At 41.7% G+C, this 13,585-nt stretch overlaps 1 protein-coding gene across 1 annotated transcript in view; it reads right to left on the bottom strand.

Moving 5' to 3' along the window:
* RPH3A (rabphilin 3A) overlaps window positions 1-13,585 on the bottom strand; it is a 267,877-nt gene that overhangs the window by 93,530 nt on the left and 160,762 nt on the right. Inside the window, exons 4-5 of the mRNA XM_088449094.1 lie at window positions 4,599-4,728; window positions 2,468-2,551 (exon numbers count right to left, since the gene is read on the bottom strand). Coding sequence (XP_088305220.1) covers window positions 2,468-2,551; window positions 4,599-4,728 — 214 coding nt within the window. The remainder of the gene's footprint in view (window positions 1-2,467; window positions 2,552-4,598; window positions 4,729-13,585) is intronic.

Genomic DNA, 13,585 nt, shown 5'->3' with positions numbered 1-13,585 from the left:
GACGGGAGATGACCTCTCTCAGCCAATGAACGCTTAGCAGCGGGGTTTCCATGGTGATACCCCGCCGCTAAGCTCTCATTCGGGAAGTACCGTTCTATAGAACGGTACTAAGTTCGTGGATCGCGTTTTCGTTTTTTTTTTTTGCCAAGTCCGGGGATGCCTACTTTGGAACGAAGAGGACAGAACCTCGCATAGGAGATGGTGAGTATGTTTTTTTTCACAGGTCCCCTATGGATACTTTACCGGACAAGTGGACCGATGCTACAGGGTTACATAGGTGAGTATGTGTACATGTGTGTGTGTGTGTATGTATGTTTAATAAACTTATACTGTCACGGTGTGTGTGTCCTGTGTTTTTTTTAAACATTTTTTTACAGGTGAACTACAGGTACTAGTGGGCCCTTAATGCCCTGCATGCTGGTACTTGTGGTTCTCCAAGTACCAGCATGCGGGGCAGGCTTGCTGGGACTTGCAGTTCTACTTGTAAAGACAATGTTTGATATTCTTTATTTACACCACACCACACAATCAACCCGCCACCCACCGCCACCAGGGGTGGCGGGGATAGCCCCGGGCTATCAGCCTGGGCCTGGGGTGCCCTGGAGAGGGTGACCCCTTTATTGGGGGGGTCCCCAGCTCTCCAGGGATCCCCGGCCTGGGCTGACTAGCGGTCAGGGTTGATGCTGCGGCTGGGGGGCCCGGTGAAAGGGCTCCCCTGGCTGTGGCATCAGCCCCCCGCTAGAAAAAGTCCAGTGCTGGTTCTGGAACATACAGGGGAACCCTACTCATTTTTTGTCCCCTATATTTCCAGAACCAGGACCGGATCAGAGCCCAGAGCTGGTTGCGCAGAATACAGGGGACCCCTACGTCGTTTGTCCCCCGTATTTTGGCAACCAGCGCTGGTTCTGACTAGCCCGGTGCTGGTTGTGCTTAAGTACAGGGGACCCCTACGTCGTTTGTCCCCTGTATTTAAGCACACCCAGCACTGGGTTACTAATGCCCGGGGCTGGTTGCTCTTTTTTGGGGGGGTGCACGCCATTTTTTTCTTTTTTTACACAGGTTTTTTTTTTTTTTTTTACCACAGCAGCACAGACGGGTCTCACGGACCTGTCATTGCTCTGTGCCAATCACACAGATGCATGTAGCACGGATCTCCCGGGTTCGTGCTACATGCAAATGGGCACCATAACGCTGATTGGCTTCCTGTCTGCCACTGCAGTGCCACTCCTAGATGGGCCATGTGTTTGTGCCGCCCCCTTGTGTCGCTTAGCATAGTCATCCAGCTTCCTCGGTACAACCTTTTGGCCTAAAAACAATATTGTGAGGTGTGAGGTGTTCAGAATAGAGTGGAAATGAGTGGAAATTAATGTTATTGGGGTTATTAATAGCGTAGGAACAAAAAAAGGCCCATTTATGTGATTTTAGCGTTTTTTTTTTATTTTTTAAGAAAAAATCCAGATCCAAAACACAAAACCCAGAACCCAAAACACGGAAGGGTGGTTTTGGCAAAACCAATCCAGATCCAAAACACGAAGAAAGATCCAGATCCAAAACCAAAACACAAAACACGAAAAGTGTCCGGTGCACACCCCTAGTATTATGTACCTTAGGCACTGGAGCAGGGCTCTGTGCTCCCCCCCCCCTCCCTTCCAAACCAGTGACATCATGCCTAGGGAGCGGAGCACCCAGCACCAGGGACTAGAGCACTGCCCGGAGTGTCCTTATGACCATAGTTTTAAAGTTAAACTTAATGTTTTGCAGTTTCACACAATGGTAATTATTTTGGTTGAAGTTTTACGAAGTAACGTAGAAGATCTGAATTCAGTATCCATTGTGTAAAAATGTTTGCTGTTTTTCCGAGCTGCGCACAAACCAGCTGATGGGCCTTTTGGATTGTTTATAAGATATACAGTTCTAAAGAATTTGGACTTAACTACCTGCATTGTACATTCTACACTATTTACTTCTCATTCCCTTTGATAAACGTCCAATCTGGATAAGAACACCAGACAAGTCCAGTGAGTTTAGATAAGCACTTGAGTTACTTCTTTTCAGTAAACACATATACAGTATATTCACTTGAAAAGATTTAACCGGCTTTAATAACTTCTAATGCACAAATATGTTTGGCGCCCCCTATCTCTTCTTGTTTATACAACGCACAGCAAGTTTCCTAAGGTTGTAACTAAAAAACATGTCCAGTAACATCTTCTTACACTGCACTGTAAATGACAATGTCATTGTATGTGAGATGTTTCCTGTATGTATTTGTGAATGTAGAGTATATAATTTATAGACTGGTAAGGTTGCATATTGGTATTTTAGGTGTTTTCACTTAAAGTAATCAGTGTGGTATATCTTTGGCAGTAAAAACCATACAAGGCCATTACAGATTATAGATGTATTGCTGACGTCTGAACCAGCACACACTGTGCAAGGTTCTATAGAAACCCCAAATACTGCTTACCTCACGCTGCTCACTACATATTTTGCAGAGCCAGATGGAGTGGGGGCGACTGTTGGTCTCTACACCACACTTTGTGCAAACATTCTGTAAAAATCAGGCATGATATTCTAAATTGAGAAGTCACATCATAGACAACCTATCTAATAAAGCAGGCATAAACAATGTACTCATGGACTTAATCAGATATGTTTCTTACTGCATTATAAACACACCCTGCTATTGGTTGGGTATGAAATACCGGCAGCTCAGTAATCCCGACAGTGGCAGGCCGACCATGCAGAATCCCGACGGCGGCTGTAAGTATACGAACCCACCCCTGCTCCTCCCCTAACCCTAACCTCCCTGGTGGGTGCTAAACACTAATCCCCCCCGGTGGTGCCTAACCCTAACCCCCCTTCCCGCACCCTAAACCTAAGCCTCCAGGGGCGGTGCATACCCCTAACCTCCCACCGGGGGTGCCTAACCCTAACCACCCCTCCCTGCAGCCTAATCCTAACCCTCATGGGGGGGTGCCTAGCCCTAAAACCCCCCCGGAAGTTCCTGAACATAACCCCCCGCAGCTAACACATACCTGGCTCCGCTGTCTTACGATCGGGTTGCTGGCTGTCGAGATTACGATGCCGGTATCCTGATCTCTAAGGAGATAGCGGCGTTGGCATTTTGCTGGGCAGCGGGATTCCAGCTGCGTTATATCGCCGCCCACCATCCCGTCCGCCCGGCAATATAACTACATTCTACTACTATAAATACATTACTTAGATCTAGGTTGAGCTGCATCAAGCGTTGATATGATAGGTAGAAACTGATTGGATGCCGTGAGCAACTTCTCTGCTTGTGCAATTCTCCACTCTTAAGAAGGTTACATCTGTCCCATGTGTTTTTGACATATATGCAGGATCCACAAAGGGCCTAGCAGAGCGTAAGCTCATGGCCACCAACATTTCCCACGCACCTCATAAAAGGTAAACCGGAAAATTTCCAGTGATCTGTAGCAATTCTCGTGGATGTGTGTAGCCCTATATCGTAGTGAATACCTTACAGTCCCAAAGCATTATTGACAAAGACAATTAGATGGGATCTGCTATAGAGAATGTTGGAAGCATGGAATTGCGCACAGTATTGCAGTTAAAATTAATATTATTGCTTTATAATCAGAGGTTCCCAAACGCTGTCCTCTAGGTTTCCGAACTGTTTTAGAGATATCCATGGTTGACCACAGGTGACTTAATTAGTGTATCACTTAATTTGATTAAACCACCTGTGCTCAGCTATGGGTATCTATAAAACCTGCACTGTTGGGGAGCCTTGAGGACCACGTGTGGGAACCTCTGCTTTATATCATACTTGTGTATAATATATGTGATTCCAACATTGCAAATATACACACAAAAGCTCATTACATACAGTAATCTTCTCAAACCAGACATAAGTTCTGAACTTGGAAACATTACTTACTTTTAGAGGCACAATGACTGAGACATAGACAAAGCAAATGTGGAGTAATTTATTGTTTAAAAATATATAATTTTAGAAAATAAAAAATTAATAGATTAAACAGTTGTAAATTAGTGGAAAAGGTATATATTTGTGTAGCAAATGGCTACCATAATACAGAACGTTTTTGATAAGCTATTGTACTGGTAAACTATATTTCAATGTTATGATCACTTGTATCTAGTGGCCATTGGAATCTAGTTATCCTGGGGGAGATGTATCAAGCCTTGGAGAGATAAAGTGTGGACGTTGCCTAAAACAACCAATCAGCTTCTAACTGTCATTTATCTAGCATAGTCTTTGAAATGACAGAAGCGGATTGGTTGCTTTGGGAAACTTCACTTTATCTCTCTCCAAAGCATGAAACATCTCCCCTCCAATAAGAACACTGAGGTATAACATTATTATTATTTTCCATTGGTTTATATCTCCCTGACTTTGGTCTGTAAATCGTAAATAGTTTTTTTTTTTTAAATAACTTTCTGTACAGCAAGTAATACAAATGACTTACCATAATATTTTTATCACATGCAGTTGGCAGTCCAAAACATTGTGATATAGTGTTTTATTTTATTATCTACCTTGGTTCATGATAATATATAGCATTATGAAAATGATTAGAAGTAAGAATAATAACCTTTTTGCAGTCTTCACATACAACACACTTTGCTCCCGGCAAACCCAGTTGCTCCCCGCAGAGAATGCAGCGATTAACTCCATCCCCAGACACCCCCTTTCTCATGTCCTCTAATTTGTCGACCAAACGTCTACAAAAGACAAAAGATAAAGGTTAATAACTACACCTTTGCCTTTGTAAATGCCACAACCTGCAAGTTCAGAGTCAGAAAATAGTCTCAGTAAGTAACAGCATAAGAAGCTCAGTGTTTGAGTGATCCCAGCGAGATGGCAGATATAGAATGTGCAGAACCCTATTTACAATACGTATTATGCCTCAGTCTACAAACGTGGCCGCACACACCTGTTCTCAAATCGCACCAAATAGCCCTGATATGGTGCAAAATTGATGAAAAAGTAGCAAAATTGATTAAAAGTATGCGGCCTGTGTAAAAAGGAAAAAGACAGGCCGGATACGATTGACCTGCGCCATGCATTGTTATGCTTCATCTACTAATTTATACTAACTACTTTGTAACAAAAAATCATAATCCTAAATGAAGTAAAATTGAGGAAAAAGTATTCAAATTGAGGAAAAAGTGCCCAGCATGTGAATTGCAACTGGTGTTATGCACCAAATGGTTCAAAAAGTATAGATGTATACTGTATAAGGACACATCTGTATATACTGTACCAGTAATGATAGCTGTTGTCCAATTATAGTTATATATTATACTGGAACATATTTGTCACTTTCAAAAAATTATTATAAAAAAATAATAATTTGGAAATAATTAAAAACAACAACACCTAAAATAAATATTACAGCTTCAACTTTGAAATGCGGCTGGAGTTTCGTTTATTGTGTATTATACAGTATATTTAACGTCAGTTGTGTTATTTTTATCACATTAATGCAATTGCCTTTCAAATCAGTAGTAATATTTGTTTTTAATTTATTTATGTGGTGTCAACATACTCCGCAGCATTTTACAATGTACTTTTTTTACTTTGGTTTTAATATATTGTTAATGAATGAAATATATCTTGCTATGCCAAAGAGCATCCTTGTTTTAGTGATTGCCCAAGCTAGAGTGTGAAGAGCACTATTGCCAGAAATTGCCATATACAGTACATCAATGATATTACCGCTGCCAATTCATTAAATATGTTCTGTTATTGCCATATCAGTAAAACATTAACAAAACAAAAATATTAATAAATGCTATATTCTTAGAGAAAAAAAAATATTTTGTTTAATATATATAATAGTTTTTTTACATCAGTTATACACTGTACTGTATAATGTTGTTTATATGGTTGTGTGTTTTTGTGTTGGGATTTTCCCTCTTTTTAACAAATGGAACTGAAAGCCAAATCTTAGCTTCCAGCTCCCTAGTAAATGTGTGAGGCTGGTCAGGTGAAGTGATAAGTTACAGTAACTACTACAGCTCTAGGCCAGTATCGCAAAGGGTAGTGGAGTAATGCTCAGGTGCCTCAGCAATATACAGTATTTGTCATAAATGTGGAAGATAATTTTTTATTTTTGCTTATTAGGACTTTAAAAAAAAAAGTTATCACCATGATGGGGGGGGGGCTGTATTAATAGATAGACTGAAACGGATGTGGCTATACTTCATTAGAGTGTATAGCTTGCTTAGAGTTACTTTTTCAACATTCTATTTGCTGTCATGTAGTCAGTTGATGAGTGTTTCCTATTTTCAACTCTAATCCCTTTTTTTTCTTAATTTAATTGTTCTTTGTCAACTACATTTGTTGGTACTCACTTTTTAAAAGAACAAAAATAGGATTAATGATTTAGATTAAACAAATATACAACTGTAATATGTAATTCATGAGATAAACATATTTATGGTACAATATGCCTTCAGATGTAGAACAAAGTTTGCGAGTAGTAATACTCTGAGCCAAATGTAATAGGGTGAGAGTTTAGAAAATGTGAGACTTTAGCAGTAAACTCTCACACTTGGCCAATGTAAAAGAGTCCGAGAATATGCAAACACGCATGTTTTTAGACTAAAAAAACTCCCACAATTTAAACTCTCATTCAGATGTTTTCCCATTTTGAAGCTAAAACTCAACAAATGTGAGCGATTACTGCTAAAACTCTCACTCTTTTACATTTGGCCCAATATATTTAAAAACATAAAATAAATTTATCGCACAATCGGTACAGATAAAGCAATGTTGGCTGTAGCTTCAGTTATTCTACAGTCCCAAAAAATATAGACATGCAACAAAAAGAGATAAGCAGAGTTAAAATAGGCTTCAAAAATCCAATATATTTAAAATATAAAAATCTATATTAATTCATGAAATACCTACCATGTGAATATAAACATTTGTAATACATAAAATTTATTTAAAACAGTTAGCGACTTCACGTTTACTGCTGTTTTAGTATGCATGCTGTTAATAGCTACTGAATGTGGATTATTTTTACATTTTTATGTACCTTCACTACTAAAGAGCAGATACTATTTTACACAGCTCTTACAAATGTGTTATACTTGTTACTTATCCATCTTTTAAAAGCGATGATGTGACATTAATATAAATATTTTTAAGCAGATCTAAACTTGTAACAGAAACAAATTGCTTGTATTTCAGCAATTCACATGAGCGTCCACCACAGTCAGTCCTGAATTTGATGAAAGGTCATATAGACTTGAGTCGAAGAAACCCGAATCACAAGGGTGGCAGGTTGACATTCTCTCCCCATTTATAATTACTACAATTTCTTAATTTTATATCTTATATTGGATATATTTGTAGTTCTTCTGATTTGGACACACATCAGCCAGTATAAAGAATTCAGGTCATTTTTAATTGCAGGAGAATATTTATTTTTTTATAATGCAGATTGGAAAAAAAAATATGGATTCAGGGAGATTTGGAAAATGTATGAGTGTTGGGAGACAGCAAATTTAAATCTAGACTTGGCCTCAGTCCACTGTCAGATTAATATACTGCATGTCTATTATCTGTAAGTTTTACAGTCACAGCTTTACTTTGATTTGTGTGACAGTTGTCTCTCGGCTGGTCCTTCAATAGAGAAAGCAGAGTCCTCAAAATTAGGATACTTGAGGTTTTCAGTCATTTCAAATGACAATTCTCATAATTTAATTCAGGACTACATTTTTGTCACACACTTTACACTTGTGTGTATAAGTCTACCTAGATGTACGTTAGTGTCTGTATGAATGGAATGATAGCAACACTGCAAATTTACATTCATTTTGACTGACCATTGTGACAAGTGGATATAGTGGAAGCAGTCCAACTGCACAGTTTTGCCATTTAGGTCAAAGGTTACCCGTTGGCTACAAACAGTGGAGGCAGCCATTCTGTGGACAGAACCAATATATCAGTTCACTATGAACAAGACAATAACAGATACTGCAGATATGTCCCTGGTTCCAAGTATATGGACAGGCTGCCTTCTCCTTCATGTTGGTGAGACCCCTGGGTGCATTGATATTTTAAACATACAATTATTTTATTTTAGGGTGGTACAGTACGATGTTGACATTGTTGAAATGTTAACAGGTAACATGTCAACATCAGCAAAATGTCAACAAGTTCACAATGTCGAAATCACAAATGTCAACATGTGAAAAGCTGACATGATGAATGCTGACAATCTAACGATCAACAAAATATACCGGACCCCTATAAAACATTGATATCTCCACCTATTATACTATAAATACTATCGTTCGGCCGCAGCCTTGATGTTGCGGCTGAATGCACAAGCCACCATCACTAAAAATAGAACAACCATGACTAGATAATTTAGTCACTCAAAAGACAGGCCTCGGGAGATGAAATTAGGAATCTCAGATTCATGGATGCTTCATACGCTCCACTTGTGTGATGACCTATATCTAACAAAGCACTGGAGTGCAAGGATGCAATAAAACACTGCCGGCTTTGTGTGTTTCTTTCCATCGTGTGTCGAGACAGGGTCTGTGTTTGATGATTGTTTAGTTATTGTACAAATTGAGACTTTGGAGAGAAAGATAAAAAGCACAAAACAGTCATCAGTGTGCCATCCTGCAACATCACATGATTGATACCTCCAACCATTAAAAGATGTCACAACTCAAGTCAGATGATTTAAATAGAACAAGGTGTACAAGACAGATAATAGAAACAAATAATTTACAGACTTTAACATTCTATTTCTAGTTTGGGTGATACAGTAAAATCACACATCCCTGTCTTCTATTTCTGGCTGGGGCGATACCGTAAAATCACACATCCATGTCTTCTATTTCTGGCTGGGGCGATATCGTAAAATCACGCATCCATGTCTTCATCAGCCTATAGAATTAATTTTTTTGTGACAAAAAAAATTGATATATTTTAATGTACAATATTAAACAAGGTTTGAGCAATTGGAAGCTCTTTATTATATCCTGCACCCTCTGTGTAACTTTGCTTAGGAGATTATAAAACACCTGTACGATAGTGTGTAAGTAAATTCTCTACATTGTGCTGTTAAAGTGAATTTGCCATTGTGCACTTAAATAGCTCATGCTCTTACTACCATTGTCAAAGCTTTATTTTGGTGTATTCCTGTTAGTGCTGGGTCTGTTTATTTAATGGTAGAGTAAATTGGCAAACGAGAATGTTTTTGCACAGAACAGGTGGATCTTTATTTTGGAGAAATTAGTGATTTTTTTTTTAACAAAACATTGACTGGTCGCACATACTGTACTGTAGATCATCCTTCATTCGCTTCTGCATTGAACAAGCGATTATTATTATAGATCTGTAAAACGCCACAGTGACAGAAAGTAGGGAAGAACAGAACATACAAGACAGGGGCACACAAGGTAGACAAATTAATGCACACAAAGGGTAGTCTGTGGAAGAGTTTGATTAGGTATGGTAGGTTATTCCATAAGTGTATAGTGGCACACGAGAAGTCATGTAGGTGGGAGTGAGAGGTGGTTACTGTCACAAATCTGGGTCTTAGTATTTTCTGACAAGCTCAGACACTCCTTCATTGCTCTCTCCAGACCTATGCAGAAACATTCTATTGCAATTACCTGATGCACCTGAGCAGCGCTCACCGGATTCTCTTATCCAACGGGGCTGGACTGTCTGCTATTTAACCCTGCCCCTGGAGTCAGCACGTGGCTGGAACAACGTGTTCCTTACCAGGACAGTGGTAGGCTCCAGGATTCATTCCTTGCGTTTTGATATCGTGTCTCCTGTGACTTCCATTGCTAATTCGTGGAACGACTCGCTGGTTACCATCCCGAGCTATTTCTGCCAGAGTTGCATCTTCCACGCTACATACAGACATCAATTTGCTGCAGTTACCTGCATTCTATCTGCCTGTACCACAGCTTCCACACTGCATACAGACCTGCTCCAGCTACATCACTAAGCCAAAGTGTATGCCGTTACCTGCATTCTATCTGCCAATACCGCAGTTTCCATGCTGCATACAGAACTGCTCCAGCTACATCACTAAGCTTGAGTGTATGCCGTTACCTGCATTCTATCTGCCAATACCACAGCTTAAACCCTGCATACAGACCTGCTCCAGCTGCATCACTAAGCCGGAGGGTATGCCGTTACCTGCCGCTGTATATTGTTACCTATCAGCGCCGCAGCTTCCAAGCTGCATCCAGACTTGCTTATCCTCAGTACTGAGCCAGTGTGTGCAGCCGCAGTTTTCATTTTATCTACCGCTAGTACATCTCTGTGGATTCCGCTCTACACCAGTGCCGCTGGGACAGAGCATGCAAGTTACCTAAACAGTGGCATAGGTTCATCCCAGATGCATGGAGGCAAGTGAAAAATTTGGTGTCCCCCCCTCCCCAGCCGCTGACTTTGTAATGTAGCAACTTGCATGCAGACAGGCTACAGATGTCTGACATGGAGCTCTCCACTAGTGTATGGTGGCTTCTCAGGTGCCGGGAAGGGGTGCCATGTATTGGGCGGCCATGACGGTACACTCCGGGTACATAGTTACAGCCCTAAGTGGGGTGAATATGTTGTGGATAATGGAGGAGGTGCCCCTTCAGAGCTGGAGCCCAATGGCAGGCGCCTCTATTGTCTCCCATAGTTCTGCCCCTGTAAGGAGGTGATATATTTAAAGAGCATATGTTTTATCACTTTGTCATGTTAAATAATTTAACATGGCAGAGTGTTAAAATATATAATCTTTAAATATACCCCCCCTAACATGACTGAGTGATAAAACATATGCTCCTTAAAAATATAATTAATATATTATCCCCCCCTCCCTCAGCACCTACCCCAAAAGTCGTAGACCAGCCCCCCCCCACGTCCCCTCACTGCCAGGCAATGACCCCACCCCACCCTCATCAGGCTTGGCTTGCCCAGACACTGAGACTGACAGAATTACTACAGTATATTGATTTTTACTTTCTGTCTCCAGTCACAGTGCCACAGCCCACAGAGACACAGAGCCCGGGTCCAGGCCACTCTCCACTCACTGTCCGCAACTCTGCAGTAGTCAGTGCTAGCGGCCGCCGGTGCCAACCAAGTTGCAGTGTCAGAGGCTCCTCAGAAGGGGCAGGCACAGGGTCATGGGCAGTCACATGATACGTGACATCCGCGGCCTGCCGTGACCAGAGAGATGGTGGACTACAGGGTGTAGTGGAGCCGGAGGAGGAGGAGCGCCACTGATACTGATCGGTGCTCAGCTCAGCGGCTCCTCTGGCTCTGTTTCTTTTTACTGCTAGTTAGAACGAAGAAGCCGGTAGCTGGTAGGCGTAGGTGGAACGGCCGGGACCTGGGTGACAATGGAGCCAGGTGCCCCCTTCAGGGCTAGCGCCCGGCGGCAACTGACTCCATTGCCTCCGGGAGTTCCGCCACTGTACCTATATTATATAACTCTGTGCTTATTCAGGTTATAAGGTTATACTATTGTGCTGGACCTGTATTGGTTTCCCTGTGCTGTGTGCTATTGTCTTGGGCTGGTTCAGAGAAAGGTGCAGGTTCCAGGGTTCAGTGTGCAGTATACAGTCTGTACACTGAGGTGTCCAGTAAGCTGTATTACTTATCCTGACTCTCAGCTTCTGAGTTCATCACTGGGCTCCAGTTCCAGGTCTTGCATCAGAGCAGTACCAGAGTTGCAGCTTCCTTAAGCTATACTCTGACTACATTAGATGCCGGTTCCTAGCCAGAGTTCTGAGGACCAATCTACCAGATTGCTCACCTTTGTCTATGGAGTGTATAGGTAGTCTTGCTGGCCTTCGCAGGTCACTTAGTAAAGGGTTGCCACGTGGGTCTGATCTGTTCACTCTGGTTCCAGATAAGTATCAATGCATATCACAAGTCTGTGGTTCCAACATCATCACTAGTGTGCCTAGACTACTGTTTATTCCCATAAGTCAAAGTATCATTAGTCCTCCATGTTTTCTACACACATCCACCATACCTAAGGGTCCCGGGCCTGATTTACAAAATATCAAAACCGACAGTTACTTGAGATGATTCATTGTAGGTAAGGGTGAGGAATTTGAATTGTATTCTTGGGAACAAATGGAGATAGTGTAGGGATTTGTAAAGTGGTGCAGCAGATGTGGAGCAGTCATAAAGGAAACTTAGTGTTGCAGTGGCTTTTGATTGAAGAATGGATAGATGGGTAAGGAGAATGCCTGAGAGTAGTAGGTTGCAGTAGTCATGTTGGGAGAGTAACTCATGGGTATATTTACTAAAGTGAGAGTTATTAGAAATGTAGATGTTGCCCATAGCAACCAATTAGATTCAATCATAAGTATCAAAAGGTGTGTAGTCTGGCAATAATAAGGTGGACGGTACTGGGAGTATGGATGTGAGGAAAATAAGTAGATGCGAGACAAGTGTGACACCAAGAAAGCAGGCTTGGGAGATGGAAGACATTTTGCGAAGGAGAGAGAAGTTCTATTTTGAATATATAGAATATATTAGGTAGTGTTGGGACATTCATGTAGAGATAAAGCAGCAGAATGGTCCAGGATGAAGAGTATTGAGAAATTACCTTTAGATTTTGTTGTAAGTAGATCATTGATCACTTTTTAAAGTGCAGTATTGGGATTGCAGAGTTGAGAATAAAGTGAGAAGAGAGAAAGTGAGATAGGTGGGTGTGCAATACACAAGTCACTAGTAGTTTGGAGGCAAATTTGATGGCTTAAATAGGGCAGTGGTGAGAGAGAGAGAGGCTGGGATGAGAAATGACATTCACGTACCGCTGAGCGTCAGTGAAGGAAATCCCGCTCTATGGTAAGCTTCCTCCATTTCAAATGTATGCTCTTATCCTACTGCTGCCCTTTCTCTCTTGTATTTCAATAACCTCATCTCCTCCCAGTCCTCAAACCCCAGCATCTCTTTGCCACCTTTAACTCCCTCCTCTGCCTACCCCCTCCTCACCTCCCCTCCTCAATCTCTGCCCCTGACCATCTCTAATATTGACTCCATACATCAAGACATCATATCCCACCAGACCCTCAGCACCCCGCCCCCTCCTTTGCCAGTCTACCCCTCTCCATCCATCTAATCAACTCTAAATTCTTATTCCACCGTATATGTAGATGAAGTCATAGCCCTCATCCAGTCCCCTACTCCACCTACCCCCTTGACTCTATCCCCTTCCACCTTCTCCGCTACCTCTCTCCTTCTGCCTGTTCCCATCTTGGTCACCTCCTCAATCTCTCCCCCTCATTAGGCACTGATCCTTTCATATTGTTTACAACTACATTTCATTCCTACCACTCTGTGCTTGACCCATTTCAGTCTGGCTTCCATCCTACCCACTCCACTGAAACTGCCCTGACGAAAGTCATCAATGACCTCCTAGCTGCCAAGTCCAAGGACCATCACTCTCTGCTTATTCTCCTTGACCTCTCTGCTGCTTTTGACACAGTGGATCACCCACTCCCCAAATCCTTCATTCTATTGGTCTATGTGATACTGCCCTCTCCTGGCTGTCCTCCTACATCACTGATGGCTCCTTCTCTGCCT

Source organism: Taudactylus pleione, unplaced genomic scaffold (genome assembly GCF_031769625.1).
Source record: "Taudactylus pleione unplaced genomic scaffold, aTauple2 ptg000479l, whole genome shotgun sequence".
Taxonomy (NCBI): Eukaryota; Metazoa; Chordata; class Amphibia; order Anura; family Myobatrachidae; genus Taudactylus; species Taudactylus pleione.
Note: the sequence above shows the minus strand (reverse complement) of the source record. Positions and strands in the feature narration are given on the sequence as shown.